Consider the following 25,181-nt stretch of genomic DNA (forward strand, 5'->3'; position numbering starts at 1 on the left):
GCTCTGCTCAACCCCTCAGGACGGCCAATTGCCCCCTCACAGGGCTCTGCCTGGCTTCCCGGGTCCCAGGTGATTCCTCCCGCCTGAGCACAGGCTCTGGATGCCAGTAGCAGTTTTTTACCCACCTTTGGGACCGTTGCGTCATTTATTGTGTCTTGAGGCACGGCAGTCCTTTGAGGGAGGCATCAGCTTGAAGCCACGTGGCTCATGCTGGCGTGACGGTACCCCAGTGCCCTCACCTTTCCCTCCTTGCTTTTGGGTTGGATGTGGGTTTATAAGGCAGCCTGATGGTGATGGTGACATGTGTCCTCCCCTCCAGCAGGGCCGTCTTCCTTGCTAACAAGATGACAAGGAAAAGCCTGAGGTTGCTGCTGTCTGGGGCGTCTCAGGGTGGGGATGGCAGAACTCGGCTGGGGGTGGAGCAGCAGGGCAGCGTGAAATGAGTCTGGAGTCATTTGCCTGGTAAGCTCCAGAATTTCGGTAAGGATTCATCCTCACTCTGGAGATCCCCTTGGAGCACCAGCAGATCCTGCAGGCTGTCGTGGGGGAATTAACTAGGTTAAATAAACGTTATGGGACAGTGATGGGGTTACATCAGCTGCTGTGGGTGCCCCTCCTGAGTGGAGTACCTGGGCAGCTGCTGCCTGCAGGACCTGCCCTTTGTTCTGTCTGATAATGCCAAGGGCTTATGTCAAACCTGATTCCTGAGCAGAAATGCTCCCCAGGTGCTGTGTGCTCCGGCAGGTCAGGGCAGCACCCAGGAAACACCTGTGTCTGCAAACAGGAACCGCAAAAAATCTGTTTTCAATGCTTGTAGGAACTAAGTAAAACCTTTGATCTCAAGAAGGTTTCTTGTTTGTAGAGGAAAACCCTTGGGTCCCGGAATGGGAGTGGGGAGTCCAAGCAACCCCCTCCTGGGCACGGGGGGCCCACGTAACATTTTGTGCTCTTTTTCTGTGACAGTAATGATCTCCCAGAGGACAGATCTCATCCCTAGGTTGAACATTGAAAGATGTCTTGGCCACACACGTTGCTTTGGTCTGCTGGCACCTCTGTCTCGCCGATGGTTGTGCCTTTTGGGGCTGGGGGAGATCAGCTCAGGTTTAGCCTTGGGACTCCGGGAAGTCTCTTCCCTTCTTCTGCAGGAAACTTTCAGCTGCTTCTCTAAATGCTAAAGAAACTGAGAGCAGTTGGTCAAGACGAGTCGCAGGTTGCCCCGAGCCGAGGGTGAGCGCCAGGTTGGTGCCAGCGCAGGGTGGTGGGCACTGGGGGGTCCTCTGCCCACTCCAGGTGCAGAGTCGCCCCACGGCGCCCATCTCCTCTGCTGCGCACAGGGGCAGGACAGAAATGCCTTTCAAGATAACGTGGGCGCCGGGTCCCGTCAGCTGCCGAGCCGCTATGTCCATCTTTAGCCTGCTCTCTGGTTACCAGCCCCCTCCTCCAGCTGCCTCCAAAGATAGGCAAAGCCACCTCCCGGCGCCTGGGCTGGAAACTGCGGGGAAGCAGACGCAGGATCACAGGCAGGGATGAGATTGATGGGATTTTTGGGGAAGGAGTGAAGGACGCCACGAGTACGCCTGAGCTATGGCGTCGCTATGCTACAACAAGGGCTGCGGGCAGAGGTTTGACCCAGAGCACAACGCCGAGGGTAAGTGGGCTTGTCTGCCTCGCGCCGGGGTGAGCGGGAAGGCTTACTGCTTTCCCGGTCTGCGGCCTCGGCCACGGAGGCCTTGGCAGGGCTGAGCCGAGCCCAGCGCAGGCAGCCCACGCAGCAGGAGCTGGCTCAGGAGCTGCCAGGTGTCACGGGTGGCTCGTGGGCAGCATCGATCCTCCTGAAAGGTTCTGCCTGCTTTTCCCTTTTCAGATTCCTGCCTGTATCACCCGGGCGTCCCCATCTTCCACGATGCCCTGAAGGTGAGTGGGGCAGGAGCTGGGGCTGCAGCTGCAGGGAGGGACCTTGTGCTCAGGGGGGGATTGTCCGTGCCTGACCGGTTTGTCGCCTCCCGGTGCTAGGGCTGGTCTTGTTGCAAGAAACGCACAACAGACTTCTCCGAGTTCCTCTCCATAAAGGTGAGCGGCCCGCCGGCCAAAATACATCCTCTGCTCCTCCGTTCTCTCCTCTTTGCCCCTACCCTGTCCCGTCCCCATCCCGCACCAAGGCTGCCCCCTTCGCCCTGCTGGTAGGGGATTCCCTGTCTACCTCCGAGGAGCCTGCAAGCAACGGTGCTGCTCCCAAAGCGTGGGGCAGGCAGTCCCGGACAAGGCTGTTGGAAGGGGCTGGGATCCCCCACCAGGATCCTGCTGGATGAACACAAATGCCCCAAGCACCAGCACAACTGTGAATGTCTGAGCAGCCTGGGGGAGGGAAGGAGGCAGCAGAGGCCAGGGGACGTGGGGGCGACTCTTGCTGCCCTCCAGCCACTGGTCTGCTGTGGCTCTGGTGAGGCTGCCACACCATCTTGGCCCCGGCAGATGCAGCCCCTGCCCTGGTGCAGGGTAAGAGCCCATCCCTGCAGGACGCAGAGCCACCAGAGCACAGAAACTTGCAGGGTTTGGGAGCAGCCATCAGGTTAGGGAGGGCAAAGCAGGCATCAGGCTTGCCTCTGCTGCTCAGGGATGCACAAAGGGGTTTCACAGCAAGGAGAAGCCCCCGGAGCCTTTCAGACAAGAGGAGACCTCAGACAAGCCAAAGGCCAAACCAGTGGAGGAGCTCATCATCCAAGGACCAAAATCAGCTGAGAAGATGCAGCGGGAAAGACCAAGGTGAGATGGGCTTAGCTAAGAGTGTCACCGTGCTGTGACGCTTCTCCTGCACGTGTCCTGCCCTGCTGCTTCCTCAGGAGAGGCAGTGACACTTAAGTTGCAAAAAAAAAAAAAACCAACCCACTGGGCCTTTGCTGCTGCTGTTTCCCAGCTCTGATGAGCCAAGACAACTGCTGCCAATTAAAGTATCCAGGTCTCTGGAGCAGGCACTAGAGAAACTGAACCTGTCCTCCAAGGACAAGGCACCTGAGAGCGGTTGTGCGGGTAGTGATGAGCCGACGGATGGCAGCAGGGCTGCACATGGTACGTTCAGCACGGGGTGCTGCGTGGCGGGTTCAGCGCAGGACGGCGCGTGCTGCACACCTGGCCACCTGCCAGCCCTCAGAGCTGCGTCTCAGCAGCGCGGCACGGTGGGCTGTGCTGGGGGGCTGGGCGTGCGACTCCAGGGAGCTGGTGGCAGTGGGGTTTTGGGGGCAGGCGTGTGTGGCCCGTGCCCCGGGGTGAAGCTGTGCTGCTCTCGCAGGGGAGGCGGCTGTCCAGGTGAGAGCTGGCACCACCTGCAAGAACGCAGCCTGCAAGGCAGTGAGTACCCAGCAGAGCCCCATCTTTGCCCAGTCTGCGCCGCATGGCCGGCAGCATCGCAGGTCTGGGGCGGGGGCTTGTCTCCCAGTGGCCACCAGGTGCGGGGCAGGGTTCCAGACGGGTGGGAGGTGGCAGTGCCCACAGGCTGCGTGTGCTCCTGGTCATCCCGAGCTGGTTCCTCTGTGGCCTCCCAGCCACGTTCCTGCAAAAGAATTCCTGGATTGGTGGTACATTTGCATTTCACTGCTGCTAATTGCTTGCAATGAAATATAGAACATATTTGGGATATGGGCATATAGGTAAAATGCATATGGAATAATTCCCACCTGCATTTAATTAATGCAGCACAGCCCACTCTGTCTTGTCCCGCTGCCACCTTGTGTAGGACCATTTGCCTGCCTCCATGTGTGTGCCAGAGGGCCGGCGCTGCGGGAGGGCCAGCATGCTCGGAAAGCAGCAGAGAGGGGAGCGAGCAGGGAGCAAAAGGCAGGAGGTGGATGAGGACAGGAGACTGGCACGCTCTGGGAAGGAGGGGAAGGGACAGGATGAACAAACAGCCCCTTGAACCTCAGAGCAAGTTTCTGTGGTGTCCGAACTTGCCCACTGTCCTGGCGCTGCCCAGCTCCAGGCTGGGACCAGGCTGCATTTGGGAGAGGGCACATGGAAGGGCTGCTGCCAGGGTGGCAGGGATGACACTGGGGTCCTGGCGAGGCTGGGGTGGCTCCCCTGCCGGCAGGGAGCAGGGACCAGTGCCTCACAGGTGCCGGACCCAGGGAAGGGGTGATGTTGGGCATCATGCTGTGTCTTACACAGGGATGGGCGCCAATGGGCAGACGCCTGGCACAGAGGCACAGACGCCAGAGGCACAGCCCAAACTTTCCTCTGCTTCTCGCTCCACAGATCTACCAGGGCGCAGAGAGCAACACAGAGGTTTGTACTTTCCACCCAGGCGTTCCTGTCTTCCATGAGGGGTAAGAAACAATGCTTTACCGGGGAGCAAACTGCCCTTGCTGAGGGCTCACAGTGCTGCATAGCAAGGCTGAGTGGCTTCAGCAGCACAGCCGGTGCAGTGGTGGGTGACACCCCCACAGGTGACAGGTGGGCTGGGGGAGCCGCTGGTCCTGAGCAGCTCTCCCCTGCCACCCCAAAGCCCGCTGTGGTCCCCGCTCCCGCAGGCACTCCCCACTCAGGTCACCCCACTCCCACCAGGATGAAGTACTGGAGCTGCTGTGGAGTCAAAACGACGGACTTCAGCGCCTTCCTGGAGCAGATGGGCTGCAGCAGAGGGCAGCACTGCTGGACCGGGAAGCCGGTAAGGGGGCTCTCAGCGGGGGCGACCCGCGTGAGCAAAGTGCCGTTACTGGCACCCAAGGAGTGCTTCTTCCCTTGCTCTGCATTCACACGGGTTTCTGCATTGAATATTAATTTTCATCATTACCGACAGATGACTGTGCAGGGTGGTGGAGTCTCCATCTCTGGAGACATTCCAAACCCGCCTGGAGGCATTCCTGTGCCACCTGCTGTGGGTGACCCTGCTCTGGCAGGGGGTTGGACTGGATCATCTCCAGAGGTCCCTTCCCGCCCCTGCCAGTCTGGGATTCTGTGGGTTTGAATGCCTAATCTTCACCCATCCGCCGTTTAAAACGCGGCTCCTGCATTCACAAAATGTGTCAGCTCTCACGCCCAACGGGCAGATGTGCAATGGGAAGCTGAACGAGGCCAGAGCTGGCCCTGGGCACAGCGTAGCCAGCGCTGCAGGCTGCCACAAAGGGACAGGCAGCTGAGCACAGGAAAAGCCCTGCAAAAAAAACCCCAAAAGTTTTGACAGATGACTGCAGATATCTGAATTTGTTTTTAATGAAGCTTTCCCTCCGCAACTGCTTCCCAGGAGGGACCTCATCTACATAGCAACATAGTGTTGTGGCAGGACAATGGGGAGAAGATCCCAGTTCCCCATATTGCGGGTGTTGTGTCTGTGTTTAAGTTTCCCCAGGAAAGCTCTTGTCTGGAAACAGGTTTGAGCTGGGAAAGTTGCACCAGCGCAGCCCAGGATATCCCTGAAAGTGCATCATAAAATCATTATGGTTGGAAGAGACCTTTAAGATCATCAAGTCCAACCATTAACCTAGTACTGCCAAGTGCACCACTAACCCATGTCCCTCAGCACCACGTCTGCCCGGCTTTTAAATCCCTACAGGGGTGGCTACTCCACCGCTTCCCTGGGCAGCCTGTTCCAGTGCTTGATAACCCTTTTGGTAAATAAATTTTTCCTGATATCCAATCTAAACTTCCCCTGGTGCAACTTGAGGCAGTTTCCTCTTGTCCCATTGCCTGTTCCTTGGGAGAAAAGACCAACCCCCCCTGGCTACCCCCTCCTTTCAGGGAGTTGCAGAGAGCGAGAAGGTCTCCCCTCAGCCCCCTTTTCTCCAGGCTGAACACCCCCAGCTCCCTCAGCCGCTCCTCACAAGACTTGTGCTCCAGACCCCTCACCAGCTCCGTTGCCCTTCTCTGGACACGCTCCAGCCCCTCAGTGTCTTTCTTGTGGTGAGGGGCCCAAAACTGGACACAGCGCTCGAGGTGGGGCCTCACCAGTGCTGAGTATAGTTCTTTGCCCTGGAGCAGAAAACCTAACAGTGTGTATAAAGGAGGCTGCAGTGAATGAACTGTGATGTTATGATGCAGATGCTTTGTGCTAGTGTTTCATAGGTGCTTTGTGTTTCATAGCATAATAGAATCGTAGAATGTGTTGGGTTGGAAGGGACCTCTAAAGGCCATCTAGTCCAACCCCCCTGCAGTCAGCAGGGACATCTTCAACTAGATCAGGTTGCTCAGAGCCTCATCCAGCCTGGCCTTGGATGTCTCCAGGGATGGGGCCTCCACCACCTCTCTGGGCAACCTGGGCCAGTGTCTCACCACACTCGTTGTTTCCTCCTGCATGTTTCTTTGGCTGGCAAAACTGAGGGCTGCCAGGGGTCTTGTGTCCTGGTGATGCTCAGAAACGCCTGGTGGGGCCAAAGGTGCCTGTGGCATGGACGAGGTGGGGGTCCTGTGGGAGAAAAGGGAAACATGGCCAGTTTCATCTGTCTCACAAATTTAGCGTGGTGGCATGATCCATGTCCAGCAACAGCCCCTGCATTGCCTTCTGGACCGAGTTCCCTGACAGTGCCCAGTGTCTATGAACTTGGGCACTGCAGAATGACTCTGGAATGAGAAGGGGATGGCTCTGGTCTTAACACGCTCTTCTGGAGCAACCCCAAGCACAGCACAGATGCCCTATGTTGCATGGGACAGCCTGGCAGGGGCTGCCCAGCTTTGCATAAACCACCTCCCCTCAAAAACCTGCATGGAAGGCAGGGCTTGATCTTGCTTAGGTGATGCCAACCTCAGCTGGTGCTCTGTGAAGGAGATGTGCAAAGGAGCATCCTCCGGCACAGACGTCACCTCTGTTTGGCGTGTGCTTGGGCTAGACACCATGCCATGTTGGGTCCCTCTCCCCTGCAGGACAAGAAGGTGGTGTCATGCCGGCAGGACTGGCACCAAACCAGCAGCCAGGTGGTGGTGACGGTCTACGCCAAGAACCCCCTGCCCGCCCTGAGCAGCGTGAAAGCCAACCGCACCGTGGTGAGTGGGGCCAGCAGAGCTGGGTTGGGGATGCAGGCTTTCACGGCAACCGATTTTGATGAGCCAACAGGCCAGCTTTTGAGGAGCTGGCCCAGTGCCTGGTGTTCTTTGATGGCCCGCTTGGTCTGTTGCTCCAGCCGGGGATGGCACTGCCGACCTGCCATCCCTGAGTCCACTAAGAGCTTGATGGCTTTGCTGCTGCCGCAGCGTCTACCCAGCCACTCTGGCTCAGTGGCTTTCAGCCTCAGTGGGTGGCTTTGCTGGCCTTGAATCCCTCGACTGATGGCAGATGTGAATCAGGCATGCTCTGAAGGGGATGGAATGCTCCCAGGTGCTGAGGGGATTGCCAGAGCCTTACACCAGCGCTGGGATGTGGGATGCGTTATAGTGCTGGAAGGCAGCTGCACTGCCTGGGGGGAAGAGCTCTCGCAGTGCTGTGCTACCCACTCAGGTCTCAATTTTCTGTTGGTCTTTCAGCTTGAGGTTCACGTCATCTTTGAAGGGAATAAGATTTTCCAGGCGGAAATGGATCTCTGGGGGGTAAGATCCTGTTTGCTTTGATTTCCCTACTCCAGTAGTCTGCGTGGGGCTGGGCTGAGATGCTGTGAGGCAGCCTGTGCTCTGGGAGAAGCATTTGCAGCCCCAAACACAGGCTCCCCGTAAGGAAAATGACTCTCTGCATAGTCAGGAATCCTCGGACTTTTGAAAAAGCAGCAAGATGGTTGTTGCTGCAATTTCGGCACAGTCCTTCCCTGCATGGAGCGTGAGGCAGATTTTGACCGTATTAGAGAAGAAATTAGATAGAAATGCTGCGGCCCCAGGGACGCCATCTCTTCCCTGGCTGGCACATCTGTGGAACAAACAGCCATTTCATAGTCCCTCCCTCGGTGCAGTTCATGCCAGCTCTCAAAGCCCTGCGGAGAACACAGGCCCACCATGGCTGTCGCAGCAGAGAGGACCCGTTTATCTCCAGAGCTCCGATTTTCTATAGCAGCAAAGGCTGATGATGAAACTAGGTTTTTCTCTATTGATTCCATAGTGGTAGCATCCCCTGGGAGCTATGCCAGGACTGCACCTGGGCTTGGTGCCCATGTTACAGTTTGAGAAACCCGCAACAGTTTACTGTCATTTAGACAATTATTTTATCACCTTCCTACCTGGGTGGGAAGGGGAATCGGGGAAAAAAATAAAGAAGCCCTAGGGTTGAAATATAAACAGATTGAATAGAATAAGACTAAATAATAAACATTATTAATAATAAAGAACCACTATTGATCCCAATATAAAATATACAAGGACTGTCCCCAGCCCATTCCCCAGCAGAAGCCGTGCACTCCCCGCAGGGACAGCCAATGTGGGACCCTGCGAGTGCTGCGGCTGCGGGAGGAAGGGAAGGGCTCAGGGCTCCGGCACTGGGGCAAGGAGTGCTCAGGATGGCAGCCAGCAAGGGAGACAGAAACTCCTCAGCAAACTTTCTAATGTCTATTGGATGTGCTGTTCATGGTATGAAATAACCCTGTTGGCAGCTTGGGGCAAGTGCCCGGGTCTCGCTCCTCCTCGTCCCCGCACCTGGGGAGCTCGAAACCCCTGAGACCTTGAAACCCACACACCACAGCTGGCTATAAAGTAAATATTTTCCCAAATTTAGACACTAGAGTCTTCTAAAAATGCAGTTTTTCCCAAGCATTAGAAGATAAATTAGTCCTGTGTTGCTCAGCCCAGGACAACCCATTTGACTGCTGTGTGCTACCTGAGGAACCCGGACTACTTTCTCTTAAATGCTGCTACAGCACTGGCTTGCTCTTGCTGGGATGGTCTGGGAGACAGGTTGCCAGGTGCCAGCATTTATAGCCATCTCATAGAATCATAGAATTGTCTAGGTTGGAAGGGGCCTTTCAGATCATCGAGTCTAACCATTAACCTAACGTTGAGAAAGCGTGACCAAAAGTGTTCCTCTGCTAGAAAATGCCTTAGGAGTTGCAAGGAGGGCTGTTTTGGAGGCTGCCAGCGGTGGCACCAATCAGTCCTGGACTAGGAGCGGAGCTGGATGTTGCTGCTGGCTCTGTAGGTGTTCTGTGTTTGGTCCCAGACTGTCCCAAAGGGTCTTTTGGGCCCAGCAGGTCCCTGTCTCCCTGTGCGATCCTTCTGTGGCGGCGATCCTGTGGAGACACGCGCTCTCCGATTCTGCAGCTGCTGGCTAGCTGGGGAGGAGCAGTGAGACTGGGGAATTTGCATGAGCTTTTCTTGCCTTTATTTCTGGTGCGTGCTGCTGGCACCCGCAGGCAGCCAAGCGTGCTGCCAGTGGTGGGTATGCCCGTGCCTCAGCGCAGCTCGCTGCCCCGGGGAGACGGCTGCACTGCGGCTGTGCTCGTGGCTGCAGCTGGCCGGGCTCCCCCGAGCACTGCACCAGTACCGCGCTGCTGCTGGGACAGAATACCGTGAAGATCAGCTGGAGCCCAGGTTCCATCCTGCTCTGTCTCCGGGCACGTGAGGAGGGGCTGCCAGTAAGGGGAAGGACAAGCGTGTGCTGCCTGCCGTCCTCTGCCCAGCTCGCAGCGCCTTTCCCTCTCTCTAGGTCATCAAAATAGAGAAGAGCTTTGTGAGCATGGTCCCAACCAAGGTGGAGATCACGCTTTGCAAAGCCAGCCCTGGCTCCTGGGCCAGGCTGGAACTCCCCCGGAGCGGGTCACAGCCCCGTGGCGAGCAGCAGGAGAAGGAGGCTGCCAACACGGGGGAACCTGGGGCAGCGCAGGAGGAGGACTCAGATGACAGCTTGAGCTGGTCAGAGGAGGAAGATGAGGAGCTGGAGATGGGAACACCAAGCAACTGACAGTCAAGTGCTTCAGCAGCTGAGCGGCACTGGCTCCAGAGCTGCCAGGGACCCTGGCACCAGCTCCAGAGGAACCGGCCCAGCCCGCAGCATGCTGCAGCACGCCCTCTCCCCTGGTCAGAAGGGGCAAGTAATAAAAACTCAGAGCAAAGGTTATACTCTGAAATTCCTGGTAGGCCCTTACGGAACATCAGTGGGCTGAGCCCTGCCATCCGTCTCCCCCTCTCCCGTGCCTGGCTGGGGCAGCACTATGTGGGCAGCGCCCGCCTGGTCTCCTCAGGTCTCATGGCGCCGTTCTGCCGGACCCCGCCACTTGTCGGGGCTGCCGAGCCCCGCTGCCGCAGGGTGAGCTGTGCCTAACCTCCCCCGCGCCCCCGCGCCGCCTCGCTCCCTCAGCGGCGGGGAAAGGGCGCCGGGCTCGGGAGGGGTCGGCGGGACCCGGGAAGGGAGGGAAATGGCGACGGCGGGCACGGGGGAAACGTCATCGCTGCCTGCGGCTCCAGCGGGGACTCGACGTCCTCCTCCGCAAAGGCGTGAAACTGCCCGTGTGCGAGGGATCGGCACCGACCAAGCGACGGGAAACGGGGAGGCGAGGTACCCTGCGGGGGTTTCGCCTCCCAGCGCCGGGCAGGGGGCGGAGGGCGGCGCGTAGGAAGACACCCGGGCGCCGACCCGGGCGCGGGAGGGGCCGCACAGTCCGGCGGCGGGCGCGCCCCCTGGCGGGCCCTCCGAGGGCGGCGGCGGCGGGGCTAGAGGGCGCCTGCGCGCGGCGGGCACGGGGCGCGTGCGCGCGGCAGGGCACGGCGGGGCGCGGCCCGGTCGAGGGGCTGCGGCCGCCCCGGGAGCAGCAGCAGGCGGCGAGGTGAGCGCAAGGCGGGAGGGCGGCGATCCCCCCCCTTCCCCCGGACTCCCCCCCCACCCCTCCCCGGCTCCCCTCCCTTTCCCCCGGGCTTCCCGTGTGCGGCGGCGCGGCCCGGCCCGTCCCGTCCCGTCCCGTCCCGCGGCGGGCCCTGAGGGGCCGTGAGGTGAAGCCCTCCCGGCGGCGGGGGAGCGGCCTCCGCGGGCCCCGGGGCACCCTGCGGGTGTTTCTCCTCAGCGTCGCGGCCGGGCGGATGCCGGGGCGGGCGGCGCGCTAGGGAGGAAGATCCTCCGCGTCCGGCCGCCGCCACCCGGGCTGTCAGCGGGGCGGCGGCCCGGGGACGGCGCCGGGCCTAGGAGCTGCGGCGGTCGCCGTCTGCTCCTGGGGGAGGCTGTTGGGGCGCTGCCCGCGGCTCCTCGGCACCTGCCCCGCCGGGGTCGCGGTCGGCTCCGTAGGAGGGAAGGGCGAGCTTGGCAGTAGCCAGGTAATCGACCTCCCGGCCGCGGGGCATGTGGTTTTCCTCGTTCCCGGAGGCTGTGGGAGGTGGGATGCGGGTCCCGGCTTCTGCTCTCGGCGGTGTTTGTGGAGGTGAGTGTGCTCACCGGGGGCTCGGAGGTGCTGGAGGCGCAGCAGGAGGAGAATATTTTGGAATAGGCTTTTGTCTGGTCGTGTTTCGGGCTCGGGGATGTTCAGGAAGCGGGAATGGCCCCGCGGGCAGGTCCGGCTCTCCCCTCCCCCGGGGCGTCCCAAGGTTGGGGCTGGGCTGTTCTAAAGTCAGGCTGATGCTAATCCGCATCAGGAGAACCATGACAAACTCGAGGCGACCTCTGCTCCCAGCGGATAGAATGAAAGGTTGGCACAGGGTGAGTTCGCCTTTACGAAAGGTCTCTTGTTTCAATGCTGAGGGTGGATTTTACTTTACAGGGATAAGTAAGAGTAGTTGTATCTGATCTGTTCTCTAAAAACTGGCAAATTGTTGTCTCAGGAAGAAGGGAGCAAGGTAGTGACCTAAATTATTCTGCATATTGAGGGGTTTCAGGAATCGCAGGTATTGTCTCATTTAACAGCCGCTACGGAGCTCTCTTTCATAAGTTTAACTGTTCTCGAGTCCTATAAACTTTCAGTATTTGTAGCATCCTGTATTGAGGCATTCCTAGCTTAACATCAAACCCTGAGAAGCAATACTACCTTTTATTTGTTCTGACCCTCCCTCTTCCTGATTTAATTTGATGACCCTTTGTTTTTTGGGGTTTTTTTTTTGAAAGAACCAATGAATAGTTGGCATCTGTTTACTCTATAAACACTTGTGATTAACATCGTATTTATTCTGAGTTATAAAAAAACCCTTTAAATGCTTCTGTTCTCTATGCGTACCCTGTGCTTGCAACATGTGTCCCACGCTGGAGTGCAGAGCTCCTTGTGCCAGCTTTTTAAAAAGCTTATGTTCTCTTCTGTGTCAAATGTAACACGCATAGCATGAAGGCTCTGTTTGGCCAGTTTGTCAGTGTTCAGCTGCACGTGAGTTTTTCTATAGGGAACTTAAGCTTATGAGACGTATTTGGCATTTTAGCTTACTATTTCCATAAAAAAAAAGAGATGCTTTTAGATATTATTCTTAGAAGGAACTTTACAGAGATCTTGGAAAAACAATGACTATGAGGTTTGCAATTAGCAGGAGGAAACTGAATATGCAGTTTAATTTGCTTACATGATGAGGCTGTGATTCTTTTGGAGTCCAAATGGTTTGGTATCATGTAAAAATCCATACCTTTAAAAGGAGTATTTCTTACCTTTTACTTTACTTTCCTATGCCTGCATGCATAAATCTGATAGGCTGCTGAGAGACTACTCATCGCTGGTAACTTCTACTCGCTTTTTAGGACTGCAGTACTTAATGCAAGAGAGACTGGCAAATATGGTGATATTGTAGCACACAAGCCATGATACAATCCACACTGAGTGTATGCTTTAACCCTTGTCTTAATCATATCAAAACTATTTAAAGACACTTTTGAAAACTGTTATTGGTTGACCAAGTGTATTTTTTGTTTGGTGGTTTGTTTGTGGGGTTTTTTTTGGGATTTTTTTTTTTTAACCGCCCCAGTGAAATTTGGGGGTGGAGGACAAGAAGTCAAAGAGAATGAAAAGCGTGTGTGGGCTTTTTTATCAAGGACGAAGCTTAGATTTTCCTGGCATACACATTACCCTTCACATACAACAGTGGCTTTGTTAGAACCTTCCTTAAAAATAAAGAGCGTTTAGAGTGCCAATAAATGCCAGGTGACAAAAGATGATAGGAAAACAGACTAACAGGTTTTTTTTCCACCTCAAATAGGAATCAGGGATGCTTTAACTGGATTTATCATTCATCCTGCAATGTGCTTAATGCACCTCTTCACAGAACTTCATGTCTGAGGTACTCTCTCTTTTTCTTTCAACCAACAGTAACAAATAAGGCCTTGCCAGAATCTATAAAAGGTGGGAAGGATATATGCTATTCATTTCTTACAAACTGACTGTGATACCTGGGAGCTCCGCAAGTTGCTTGTATCACCCAGGAGGTGCGTAGTGGATCCGGGCACAGAACCTTGGAGTCCTAGCTTTACTTTACTTTACAGTCTTACACCTTTACTGTGCTCACCCTCAGAGCACGTAAGGGTCGCTTGTGTTCAAGTAAGTCATGAAGGGTATTCATCTTGACAAATCCATGTCCGCATGTAGCTGCGGTAGGAAAGTGGAGTTTAATACACAGCAGCTTTTGATTATGGCAGGATATGTGTCCCATTCATATACTGGGGATTCAGCTATCTACTGAAGTCCTCGTTTTTAGTTCCGGTATGACTGTGCAGCTGCACCTTGGTGTAATGTTATTTCACAGCTGTGCAGCTGGTTCAAGAGCTTGCTTCTAATGCCCTCTGGAAATATTTATTATCCAATAAACATAATCTTGGATTCATAGAATTTAAGGTCATTTGATATTTGGTTGTTAATATTGTTACTCCTATAAAATTTGGAGTGCGAGTGCCTGTAGTAAGAACGCTGATGCACTGAGATTTATGTGGTCGAAGTGCCCAAATACCTCACGCGGACCACTTTGTTTTCACTGTGGTTCCCTAAGAAATACCGCTTACATGGTAGAGCTTATGTGTGTCTCATCCTTGCAAAAAAATTAATCTTTAAATCGACAGACCATTTCAGCCTGATTTCACAGGGGTAGAGGTTTTAAAAACATTATATGAAAGGGTTTGGGTGGTTTCTTTTGTTTCTTTGAAACAACTTTTTGCGCCAAAAAGGGTAAGGCCTTTTTAGCATTCACACTGAGGGAACAACTGGTGAGAGTTGCACTCTTGTTAGGAATCAGTAATATGCGCATGGGAGCTGAACCTCCAGGCAGAGCTCTGCAGAAATCAAGCTTCCTCGATTCTGCTGTTCACGTGGAGCTCTGGGCTGTGGACTGCACAGTTCCTGCTGCGCTGCTGAAATTTGGCTTACTTGTTATTTCCCGCCCCCCCCCGGCCGCTGCCACTCAGGCTGTTGCTGTGTGTTTTGTTTCTCTTGCAGGTAAATGGCAGGACAGAAAGCGGTGTGAAAACTTTGAAAGGCACCGAGAAGTCCAAGTAGGTCATTCATTGCTGAAGGGTATTAGGGATGAGGTCTCCTATTTAACTTTTTTTACTCTTTCTTGGCATGCATTCTAAAAGTCTGGCACTTTTCCATTCATTTGGCGCTTGCCTGAAACAATGGCAAGTAAGCTGAGCTGTTGTGGAATAGTAACACAGTCTTGATTAAATTGCTGAGAGCCCGTTTCTCTTCCCTCTCAGGTCTGGTGGCTAAGCTGCACACATGAAAAATCTTTTTAACTCCTTTGCATGGGCGAGGATGGTAGGATATACTTTGAACTGCCTTATCTACCCAATTCATTGTTGAAAGTTTCCACCTGACTTCATGTATCAGGCGGACGGAGTGAATCATCTCTGATGTAATTTTTGTTACTGAAAGATGAGCAATTAAGTAATTTAGATTTCTTAACTTCTGCTTCTGCTTACTCCTGATAAAGCAGTATCAAACTTCTGAGCCTTCACAGCAGGGAGGGACTGATCAAAGGTGGTGACTGAACAGAATGACATAGCTCAGTACAGGTGATTTTGGCTGAACTCTGAGTGCGTTTTCTGCTCACTTTTGGCCAAAATGGGGCCCTGTCCAAATGGAAAGCAACGTACGGAAGACCTGACACACTCTGTGAAAATGAGGTTACCAGTGAGCAATAAAAAAACTAAAATCGACCTAATGAAGAGGTATCTGGTGTTAACATAGCAAGGGCAGAGACATATCCTGCTAAGAAGTAGTTCTTCTGCCAAGAATTTTTCGAAGTGCAGGAAGTATAAAAAGCATACATCTAGAAAGCCCCAGAAGAATTTAGTTTCACGTTTCCTCTCTGTTTTCTGTCACTGTTTTCTCCCTTCTCTCAGCAGGCAGGGAGCTTTCCTTCAGAAGTATTAAAGGGACGATTTAGAAGTTTTTTTTCTCTGCCACGAAAATTTTTGGTGTAACGTGAAGTTATTCTGTGATTTCACTTATCACAGCTTTGTGGAGAAGGGGAGTGGAATCCCAATAGTGAATTTCCCTAGCAAATGTCCGGCCGGGTTACAGGAGAGCAAGCTGTCCATGTTAATGATACCAGAAAATATGTAATTAGGTCAGAAGGGGAGCAGCTCTCCAGACAATGTCTCGACATGTCAATTGAAATCTTGCACATTCCAAAGGAAGTTCCAGGTGTGCAGGCAGCAAAGGCAGACTTTGCAGCATCTTCTGAGAAGGAAATTAGCCCAAATAGGAATGCCAGTTTTCTAATTCAAAGGCACTGATGGACAAGATAGAAACAACTCTCATCTGCGTATTTTTGCAGAGCACTTCTTTGTGCGGTTGTAGGCTTGGGTGTTCTTTTAATTCTTTGAACATTATTCACACTCTGCTGTAACTGCTACAACTCTTCATGTTCTGGTGATCTTCCACCTTAATTGTAGTGAAAGTCCTTTCTCTGGCAGGACTAAGCAACTCGAATCGCCTTTCACTACTTTGGACTTTCTATTCGCTCCTTTCTCTTGCCGAGTAACCTTTAAACTTGGCTTTGAATCTTGTGCCGAGCTTTCTGTTTCTAAATTCTAAATCTTGTTTTTGATGTGTTGGCGTGTTAATCTGTATTTTTCTTTTTCAGTTCTTGTTACTGTTTGTACGTGGAGTTTTTCCTCTCTAAAGTTATCCCCAAAAATTCTTTTGAAGCTCACCAAAAAAACCCCCAAACAACCCTAAAACAATTTCCTGCTTTTGGTAATGTTTGTTAGTAACTTTGTTTTTGGAGTATGGGGTTTTTTTTCAGCATGTGTTCAAATAGCATGCAGTGCCAAGTTCAAGGGTGCTTGAGAAATAAAAAGAATTTTCCATGCAAATTTGAACCCCAGCTTCTTGCTATCTTATGAGAGGTTTATTGCTAGGCAAATTGTTTACAAGAAAAAAATAAACAGAGACTTTATACATTTTGAACAAAGTGATATGATATGTGGATTTAATAGAAAAGGCCTGATGGAGGTAATGTTTCCTCGGTTGTGGCTTAAATTAAAGAACTTTTGTCTTCCATATGTAGATCTTTAACTAAGCTACACCTGTTCACAACATACAGGTTTCTGGAGTGTAGGAGCTTCTTTCTACTCTTTTTTTTTTTTATTAATTTATCTAAATTTTGTGTTTCAGTACTAAATCACTTGTATCCTGGTGTATGTTTGTTTTTCTGTATTGCATGTGCCACATGTGATTCCTTTCAGATAAGACAACCTACTTTAAAGGTGCCCTGCAGGGAAGCATACTTAAAAGCCTACAAGCTCTTTAATTGTATTTGTGTAGTTCATACTTAACCTGATGCTTTGACATGTTTGCATGGACTTATTTCCTATTGCAAATGTTGCTCTTCTAAAATCCAGGTCTTAGTCGGGTAATGCAAGATACTAATGCTGTGAAAGAGTATTCCTGTTCAGGGTTTTTTGTTACCTTACTACTGTTCTCTGATTGGAAAGCTATAATGACCTCTTAAATAAAGCCCCAACAAAATAATCTTTGGGTAACACTTTCATTGGAAATTTTAAATCGGGCTGAATCAAGCTATTTTAGCTGCTGATGGTGGCTTTATAGTTTACCAATATATTAAACTGCCTCTATTGTCTTATGTTATCGGTGTGATGACCCTCCAGATATCAGTGCTTGGTGTGTGCGGGTAGGGGTGCAATTCTGGGATACCCTGTGTTCCTGTGAAAAGCTCTGGACAGGAATGTATTGAGGTGTGAGCCCTTGGGGAAGCTCGTGGTTTGCGTTTTAAAGAGAGATCTGTTTCCAAGTCTTTGCTTTTTGTTTATTTTAGCAACTAGGAACTGGGCATATAAAAGGCCTTGTGTATCGCGTTCTCCACGAGACTTTTGTTGCTGCAGTTGAGTGTTTATTGCATGTATCTAACTGACTTAGTTCTGCCATCTGTGTGATGTCACTTGTTATTGGCTGGTCAAAATAGTGGCCAGTCACATAGATAGTTCAATTGTAAAAAAACTTTTGCTCTGGAATTGTTGGTTATCACTAAGGTTTCTGGCACAGCATCTTCTAGTACTTCAGTGGTTTGAAGAAAATGCAGGAATAAGCTTTAAAACCTGCTCTCTGTTCTGCAGTCCAGTGATACTTTGGCAGATGTGTGTGGTGTTCCTCCCTCTGATTCATTGCCACTATACGCTGCCACTGGTTTGGTTGTACCAACGCGGTTGTGGTATTACTTGGTAAACTGGATGAAGCAACTCCTCGCTGTTTTTCAGTGTGTGGTCCCGGCTGAGGAGGTGGCTTGCTGCCTGGGTGGGAAGGGGCAGCGGGATTTGGCAACGTCTGAAGGCAGCCTTGCTGCTGGAGAGAGCATGGCAGTGTCTCAAAGCAGGTAGTGATCTGCCCTAAAGGGAGAGCAGCAGTAGAGACTAGGATGGTGAGTTACGGTTGCATCTTAAGGTAGAACAGTGTCATGGCATTAAAATACATCTGCTTTTCTGTCACTGTTTGCTTGTAGCACTTAGATCCTTTGCGTTCAGAAAAGTTATGTTGTATTGTAGGCTGCTAGTAAGAGTGTTCAACCTCTGTGAATAATATAATGCTAAAAATGTTTAATTTTTAATGTTTTAAGAAATTTTATATTAAAAGGCGTTTCAACTTCAGGGTTTGCAAAGTGCAAGAAATGTTTCTAAGCCTCTAATTTGACAGAAATTACCTATATCTTTTCTTTTTCATTCCCCTTCCCACCCCAGCCCTGTTAAATGAAAATCTTGGTGCAACTGTTCTGGAATAATATAGGTAGTCCTGCTGTCAGCTTCTGCTGCTCAGCGCTGTTCTTCATGTTGGTGATTACGTTTACAATGTGCAGTTGCATACACATCTCTACATTTGATGGGAGCCTTGATGACTGATTTTTTTTATTTTTTTTTTTTCAGTATGATGAAACTGACATGTATGCTTTTCTGCCAAAGCTCAAAAGTACCTGCCAGATCTCATGTCAGGTGATTCATGTTGTTTTAGAAATGTAATTCCTGCCATTTTAAAGAAGGGATAAACTGCTTCTGCATCTTCCTCCTGCTTGTTTTCCTCCATATTTTTCCCCTCCAGTATCCTGCTGGGACATAGCTGGACATATTCTTCCCCTCCAGTGTCTTTCTGGAGCTAGGTTTCTGCATTGCTTCCCACCACTGATTGGTTTTCAATAGTGTTTGTGTACATACATTGATATTCCTCTAAGCACTGTATGTTGTAGTTAGTGATCATGGTCGATACCACTCAAGTTGCCTGTTGCAGCTTTGTGCAACAGTTTAAGGTAGTCTACTTCACTTTGGACAGAAGAATAATTTGTGCTTCCAGTGGGAAGAGAGCAGTACGTGGATACAGATAAAGACTTTGTCAAAAAAGGACAAAGCTGAGACTTAAATGGTAATGAGTTGTTGATTTGTTTGGATGGTCTTGAAGAGGAAGTTGGAGGGAGGGGGTTTCATGACTTTAGTAAGTACTTCACTATTGCAAGTTTTCATGTGTTCCCTTTGCAATTTTGATGGTGTTGGAGCTGTGATCTTTCTGGAATATGCAATATAGTTCCTCCCACTATTTGTCTCTTCTGTTTGAATCGGCGTGTTTGCTGCTGGTTGCAAGTATTACTGATAGTACCTCAAAGGCATTTGGGTGAGAAGGCAGATGCAAGTTCCTTCTTGTTCCAGGCTAGCAGTGGAAGCTCCAGCATATAATGAATGTACAACAAATGCTACTTGTAGTTGCTCCGTGCTATTTTCAAAGTTCCTGCCGTTCATGTGATGGTAGTTTAGAATTAGTTGAGTTTTAGGCTATATCCATTTGATTATCAAACCTACTGTTCACCTACCAGGAAAGGGACAGGGGAGCCTTTAAGTGTCAAATACCTCCTCTAACAATTACCCAGTCTGCCTAGGAAGGCTGTTTGGTTGCTGATTTTTTTTTTTTACAACACGTATTTTTCTAATTCTCGGCATAAGCTTTCTTTATTGTAGCTGAAGCCTATTAAGTTCTGCTTGTTCTGTCACTGATCAGTGAGAATAATCTGTTCTTGGCTTCTCTAGGAAAATTCTTTATGTATTCTAATCTGGGTACTATCGCTAGTTATATTTCAAAGAATAGCTTTTCTTCTGTGTGCTACTTCCTGAACCTTTTATCTGATGTCCTCTACATAATGCAGTTTCTTAAAGTCTGATTTGATCCTGAGTTGAATGAATTATAATAGTAAATAGTATTATAGCAGTGCAGCCCAGCAATGGCCATCTTGGTTTATTACATGGTTTTTAGACCTTCCTTTGTGGTAAACTGTTTAGGCAGTAGACTATGTAGACAAGAGAGGTGAATCTTGGAGGGGGTGTGTGTGTACAGAGGTGCGCGTGTGTGAACCTACAAATGACAGAGTATCTTTTACTAGGCCTGAGGTCATGATCCCTTTCCACTTGCAGGTACCTCTAAGGACTTGTCCCTTTGCCTGTGGGAAACTGTCTGGCCGTAAGGCAAGACTGTGGGAATTTAGCTAACTTGTGCTTATGTGGTTGGAATGCAGCCAGTTGTCACTCAACTTATTGCGTCTCCATTTCGCTACTGTCTTTCTAGCCTGTGAGCTCTTCATAATGGCTTCTGAGTGTGTCTAGCTGTGATAAGAAATTGTTAGCAATATTAAAAACACTTGTTAAAGCTTATCTTTAAAATAACTATAATTGAGTGTTCTTTCCCTAACTTTTTTTTCTTGCTTTGTGCAGGACTCTGTTTCTGGATAAAGAATGCAGACTATAAAGTGCGTAGTTGTTGGAGATGGTGCTGTGGGAAAAACTTGTCTTCTCATCAGCTATACCACCAACGCTTTCCCAGAAGAGTACATCCCTACTGTGTTTGACAACTACAGTGCCCAGATGACTGTTGATGGCCGGACAGTTAGCCTGAATCTCTGGGACACTGCAGGCCAGGAGGAGTATGACCGCCTGCGCACGCTCTCGTATCCTCAAACCAATGTATTTGTCATCTGCTTCTCCATTGGTAGCCCCTCTTCCTATGCAAATGTGAGGCACAAATGGCATCCTGAAGTTTCTCACCACTGTCCAAATGTTCCCATTCTTTTAGTGGGCACGAAGAGAGACTTGAGAAATGACCTGGAAACAGTTAAAAAGTTGAAAGAGCAAAGCTTGGCTCCCACTACGCCGCAGCAGGGGACTTCGCTGGCTAAACAAATTGGAGCAGTCAAATATTTGGAGTGCTCGGCATTGAATCAGGAGGGTGTTCGGGACGTATTTGCTGAAGCTGTTCGTGCAGTTCTGTATCCTGTGACAAAGAAGAACACAAGAAAATGTGTCTTATTGTAGTTACCTCGGGTGATGGATGTTTGAAGTTGAATATTGACTAGAATCTTGGAGGGCTTTTTAATGAGTTAAACTGAAGATTTGCATCTTGCACTAACAGCTCTAAGCAGAAATGGTTTATGCAACGAATATTCTTGCAGTCTTATTGCTTCAGGGAAACAGAAACAGAACAGATTTTTTTCCAACTGAGAGGTCAAATATCTACTTTATTTCTAAAGTTCCAGTCTCCAGCTTCTCTGGGGATCACTTGGCTTCTGTCCTTATTTAGTGTAGGGAAATAAAAGAAGGGACTTCTTTGAAGCCAGACTTCTTTACTAGATAGTCAGATTTGCTGAAAAGCACAAATTCTGATAACTTTGCTTTAAGCGTAGCTGCAGCTTTTCCCATCCCTTATTTACTGATTGAATGGTTTTACAAACAGAAGCCTGGCTGTCCAGTTGTTTTAATTTGTCAATTTAAAGCTTGAAAACAATTTGTTTACATGCAAAAATGCCTGAAATATTACTGAGATTCGCCTTACAGTGAACTGTGATCATTTATATGAAGAGTTAGGATAAGGCATGTTTAATGCAATGAGCAAGACCCAGGGAACACCTGCAATGATTTTATTAAAAGCAGGAGCTGATTTCTCCTAATGAAAGGAACTTAGGATAATGACGAATCACTCAAATGAGTGATTTTCTTACTGTTGGAGAGACAGAAGAGTAGTTTAGATGCAAGTTTTCCATAATCTTCTAAACTGAGTTTTTATTTTGCTCTCCAAAGAGACTTTGCACCCCGAGAGTAAAGTTAACAGTTACCTTCTCGGACTGACTGAGGTAGTTGGGATGACACTTCTGAAACGGAGATTTTCAGTGCGATTCCTCTGATGAATCTCAGAGACTTGATAGCAGCCCATTTGCTCTTGAGGAATTCATGGCTTCGCTTCTTAACGTTATTGGGGCCACCACCTGAGATTTTTACGGCAAATTCCTTTGTTGTTTTTCTGGGAGAACACTGACAGAAAATTTGGAGGTTCTAGTTACAGGAACCCTGAACTCTTGTTTCTTCCTGGCAACTCACTGATGGTTTCAGTTAAATGTGTAATGGTTAGCGAGTTGCTGGATAGGTTTACCTGGGCAGTTTTCTCCTCTCTACTAAGTGATCAGTTATTATAAACTTTTAAATGAAGTTCTATTTACGTACTTTTTAACTTTCTTTAGCGGCTCTAGTGAGTGGCAGCAGGCTTTTATTTTCAGGTTGTGCACTGTTCTTTATGTGTGATTCGGGACCAGCTGAGGAGTGAGCGCATGAAACCTTCCCTAGACGTAACCTTACAGCTTGGTGGTCTGAAAGCAGCATGCTTCAAAGATACTTTGTGTGAAACCAGTGGTGCTGGACTGGGCTTTGTTGTCTGAAGTTGACAGTGCTGTCTTTGTCCCGATGCAGCCTCAACTGGTAATGCAGAACTTACTTTCTTGTGATTCCCACACATGCATAACTGTACTGGTGTCTACCCTGGACAGAAAAGAGAGTAGTTTTAGTAAGATAATAGAAAATACATCAACAGGGTTATTAGGGATATTGTGTTAATTTGACCTTGCTTTAGGTGATATTGTGGGTAGAAACGTTCATATTTGTGCCCTAATTCCCCTCTTTGAAGAGGATGTGCCTTCCTTCAGCTGGGGTAACTGATGCTGACACTAACTGCAATTTTTGTATAGCTGAGGTATGCTCGTGCTGGTACTGCTTTAGCAAACTGCAACCTGTAGATTATAAACTGCAGTTAGTCCAAATACTGGTATATGTGGCTAGTGAACCAACACCAAGTTCCAAACATTGCCTGATTGCAGACAACGCCAAAACACCCGTATGCGTGATGTTTGCAGAAGCTTAGAGACTCCGCATATTTTTCTTCACCAAGTGCCGTTGCCTGGAGTGTCTTTGCGTCTTTGGCACTCATAGAAGTACTGTTCCAGATGTGGCTCCTGCCTCGGTGCCCTGCGCTGGGAGGGTCTAGGAGTATTTCAGTGAGGTAAACTCTCTACTCGCCATCTTCTGCCTTTACTTTAGCAGTAGGCCTTTAATATGGGCTTGACTTGCAGACAGCTATTAACTCCGTGCCTTGTAATTCAAGATTATTTTCTGTAGGTAAATTTCAGTAACTGAGTAAATAGTTTATCATGTTTAAAATGTATTTATTTAAGCCAGTGCACATGTTTGTTTGTTTTGGGTTTTTTTAATGTTGGTCAGGCACAAATCAACTGTCTAGTTACCCTGGTGCAAGCCCATAATCTTTGCTTCATTCAGAGATGTACTTCAAAAAGTTTGTGATGCATTTGAACTGCTCTTAAACAGACTTTTAATTTCAACAACAGGCACCTCTTGTTTTGCTACGTATATTTGCAATTTTGTACTGAAGCTACTACTGTTTTTAAAAGTTTTTACTTTTTTACGTACTGAAATCTTTTAGTTCTGCATCTTTTGTGGTTATTCCCAACTGGATTACAGTAATTTTGTGGAGAAGAAATCCTGTGAGCGAGTATTATTGCACACCCCCCACCCATTTGTGTAGGCTAACAGAGCAGCCATCCTGGTCTTAACTGGAAGGGAGTATGGCGAGATAAAATTCAACTACTTAATCAGTTTATTTGAATTTATTACATTATGCTAGAACACTTTTATCCCAATGTAGATTACTTAACAAATGGATTGCACAACAGTACTGAGGAGAACAACATGATAACGATGAAAATGAGCAGAAAGTGGACTTTGAACACTGTCAAAAACTTCTGACTGACTTTGGAGTACCTCGTTAATAGTCATTTAGGTGCCTTCTATTTCTGTTGCTTTCTGCGAGGAGCAAAAGTCCTGCCAGCTGGTTTCCTCTGCTTTTCACAGGAATGAACTTCAGGAGCACATGGATCCGACGAGCTTTTCCCTTCAGTGGGCATTCTCAGTGTGTGATCTTCCCTCCTTCCCCATCCTACAATTCTTGGTGCATTTTATTGTAAGGAAATCCAGTGCTTCAGTCTACAATCCATTCCCTTCCTCCCACACCTTTGCGTGGGCAGGTAACAAATACAGACTTCACACAATCCCAGGGCTGGATTTTGTCTGGTTTTGGGAGACCAGAAAACCCAGGTTAAGCTGTCTGGGTTTCCCGAACTGTTCCAGATCCTTCAGTTTGTTACCGAATAGAAACACAGTGTGTATGTCTTAATTCACAAAAGAGACCTCTATGGAGAGACCGATTTTAATCTTTCAGTTTGTGAATGATTTCTGGAGTACTTCAATGGTGGTTTCCCCCCCTCCCGCCCCCCCCAAATATAATTGAAGCCATCTGCAGGGAGCTCAGCAGGAATTCAGGAATTCTGTGTCCAAAGGATGTTACAAGGCGTGCTTAGATGTGGAAGTGCCTTCTCTGGTTCATGGCTGTAGCTCTGTCTATGAAATGTTAAATGTGAGGAGCCTGCCCCGTCTCCCAGCGTGGGGGGAGCTGGGGGTCCCGACCCCCGGCTCTTCAGTGTGGTACTGATACATACACTGGCAACTTGATTTTTATACTATAAAAGAATTTGTATTATGGCTAATGGTTTTAAAGGATTTTTTTTTTAAATTAAGTGGAATTTAATTGTAATAAACCTTTCCTCATCTCTCTGACTCATAGTAACTCACCCCGCTGTTTGTAACGCGCGCGTTCTAACCTTCGTTCTTTCCTGTGGAAAGTCAGACCCCCTTTTTCTGACCTGCAATAAACGAGTTTTCGGTGAAGGCCGGAGCCTCCGCGCTTCCTGGGGAGGGGCGGGAAGGGGCGTGGGGGGACGGAGCCGCGCGGGGGCGCTGTGGGCTGGGCTCCCTCAGCCGGCGGCTGGGCCGCGCTTCCGCTTCCGGGTTGGCTCTTCCGCTTCCGCGCCGCCGCCGCGATGTCGGACTCGGAGAGCGAGGAGGAGGCGGAGGGCGGCCGCGCCGAGCCCTTCTCGCTGGCCGGGTTCCTCTTCGGCAACATCAACGAGGCGGGGCAGTTGGAGGGGGACAGTGTCCTCGACAAGGTAGGGCTGTGTCGGAACGGGGAGGCGCCGCCGCGGCCCGGGGGTCGGCGGGGCAGGCTTCGGGCCGGGGCCCCGCAGGCGGGCTTAGGGCTCGGCCCGGCCGCAGCCTCCCGTCTGGGACGTGGCTCTGGTCTCCCCAGGAATCCAAGAAGCACCTGGCCGGGTTGGGTGTGCTGGGACTGGGCAACCTGATCACCGAGATCACCGCCAGCGAGGAAGAGAGCCCCGAGGCCGACGGGGTCCACCTGGACGAGGAAGGTTAGGCACTGGGGTTCCTGTAGCTCCAGGCCAGAGGGATGTGGGATCAGAGCTCTCCCCGGAGAGGAAGGAAAGGACCCACGTCATCAGGGGCTGCAAGGAATATCATGATGTTACCTGGTCGGAGGTCCTCTGGCAAAGGCTTTGCCTTCTCCTTCTTGCCAGAGTGAATCCAATGTTATTTCCCGGTTGCTCTTGTACTTGTTCTCTTCAGTTTTTTGTTAGTTTTTTTTTTTATTTGTTTCTCCTCCCGCATAAATAAGTTTATTCTGTCTTTCCCCTGTGTTAAACAAGCTTGTTTAGCGTACAGT

General features: G+C 50.0%; 3 protein-coding genes across 15 annotated transcripts in view; all 3 read left to right on the forward strand.

The window, feature by feature from the left end:
• Positions 1-1,334: 1,334 nt before the first annotated feature.
• On the forward strand, positions 1,335-9,952 carry ITGB1BP2 (integrin subunit beta 1 binding protein 2). Of its 2 annotated transcripts, none has more exons than XM_074601175.1 (11): positions 1,335-1,648; positions 1,865-1,914; positions 2,014-2,070; positions 2,615-2,763; positions 2,915-3,066; positions 3,287-3,345; positions 4,246-4,316; positions 4,555-4,657; positions 6,847-6,966; positions 7,444-7,506; positions 9,087-9,952. In XM_074601175.1, the coding sequence occupies exons 1-11, from the start codon at positions 1,585-1,587 to the stop codon at positions 9,165-9,167; spliced, it is 969 nt and encodes a 322-aa protein (XP_074457276.1). In that variant the 5' UTR covers positions 1,335-1,584; the 3' UTR covers positions 9,168-9,952. The 2 variants fall into 2 exon arrangements, with proteins under 2 accessions (XP_074457276.1, XP_074457275.1); XM_074601174.1 differs by having other exon boundaries at positions 1,445-1,648; positions 9,542-9,952.
• Positions 9,953-10,555: 603 nt separating this feature from the next.
• On the forward strand, positions 10,556-24,223 carry LOC141748704 (rho-related GTP-binding protein RhoG-like). 10 transcript variants are annotated; one of them, XM_074601178.1, is made up of 5 exons: positions 10,582-10,658; positions 12,991-13,071; positions 14,217-14,272; positions 18,164-18,229; positions 19,988-24,223. In XM_074601178.1, exon 5 carries the CDS (start codon positions 20,009-20,011, stop codon positions 20,582-20,584), a length of 576 nt encoding a protein of 191 aa, XP_074457279.1. In that variant the 5' UTR covers positions 10,582-10,658; positions 12,991-13,071; positions 14,217-14,272; positions 18,164-18,229; positions 19,988-20,008; the 3' UTR covers positions 20,585-24,223. The 10 variants fall into 10 exon arrangements, 8 of the variants coding, with proteins under 8 accessions (XP_074457277.1, XP_074457279.1, XP_074457278.1 ...); XR_012589077.1 differs by lacking the exons at positions 12,991-13,071; positions 14,217-14,272; positions 18,164-18,229 and having other exon boundaries at positions 10,556-10,658; positions 19,988-22,018; positions 22,414-22,595; positions 23,462-24,223; XM_074601177.1 differs by lacking the exon at positions 18,164-18,229.
• A 212-nt stretch (positions 24,224-24,435) lies between these two features.
• The window catches only part of TAF1 (TATA-box binding protein associated factor 1), a 33,642-nt gene continuing 32,896 nt past the window's right edge, over positions 24,436-25,181 (forward strand). For 2 of the 3 annotated variants that reach the window (XM_074599753.1, XM_074599752.1), the window contains exons 1-2: positions 24,436-24,612; positions 24,753-24,870. In XM_074599753.1, the coding sequence (XP_074455854.1) occupies positions 24,487-24,612; positions 24,753-24,870 (244 nt within the window). In that variant the 5' untranslated portion in view covers positions 24,436-24,486. The remainder of the gene's footprint in view (positions 24,613-24,752; positions 24,871-25,181) is intronic. The other variant, XM_074599754.1, reaches the window with a different exon arrangement.

This window comes from Larus michahellis, chromosome 9 (assembly GCF_964199755.1).
Source record: "Larus michahellis chromosome 9, bLarMic1.1, whole genome shotgun sequence".
Taxonomy (NCBI): domain Eukaryota; kingdom Metazoa; phylum Chordata; class Aves; order Charadriiformes; family Laridae; genus Larus; species Larus michahellis.

Excerpts from the sequence above, each read along its gene's own strand:
- ITGB1BP2 (XM_074601174.1), top strand. The coding sequence starts at position 1,585 with ATGGCGTCGCTATGCTACAACAAGGGCTGCGGGCAGAGGTTTGACCCA. Across the intron at positions 3,346-4,245 it reads AGAACGCAGCCTGCAAGGCA|ATCTACCAGGGCGCAGAGAG; the intron begins GTGAGTACCCAG and ends CTCGCTCCACAG. Across the intron at positions 4,317-4,554 it reads GTTCCTGTCTTCCATGAGGG|GATGAAGTACTGGAGCTGCT; the intron begins GTAAGAAACAAT and ends CACTCCCACCAG.
- LOC141748704 (XM_074601176.1), top strand. The coding sequence starts at position 20,009 with ATGCAGACTATAAAGTGCGTAGTTGTTGGAGATGGTGCTGTGGGAAAA.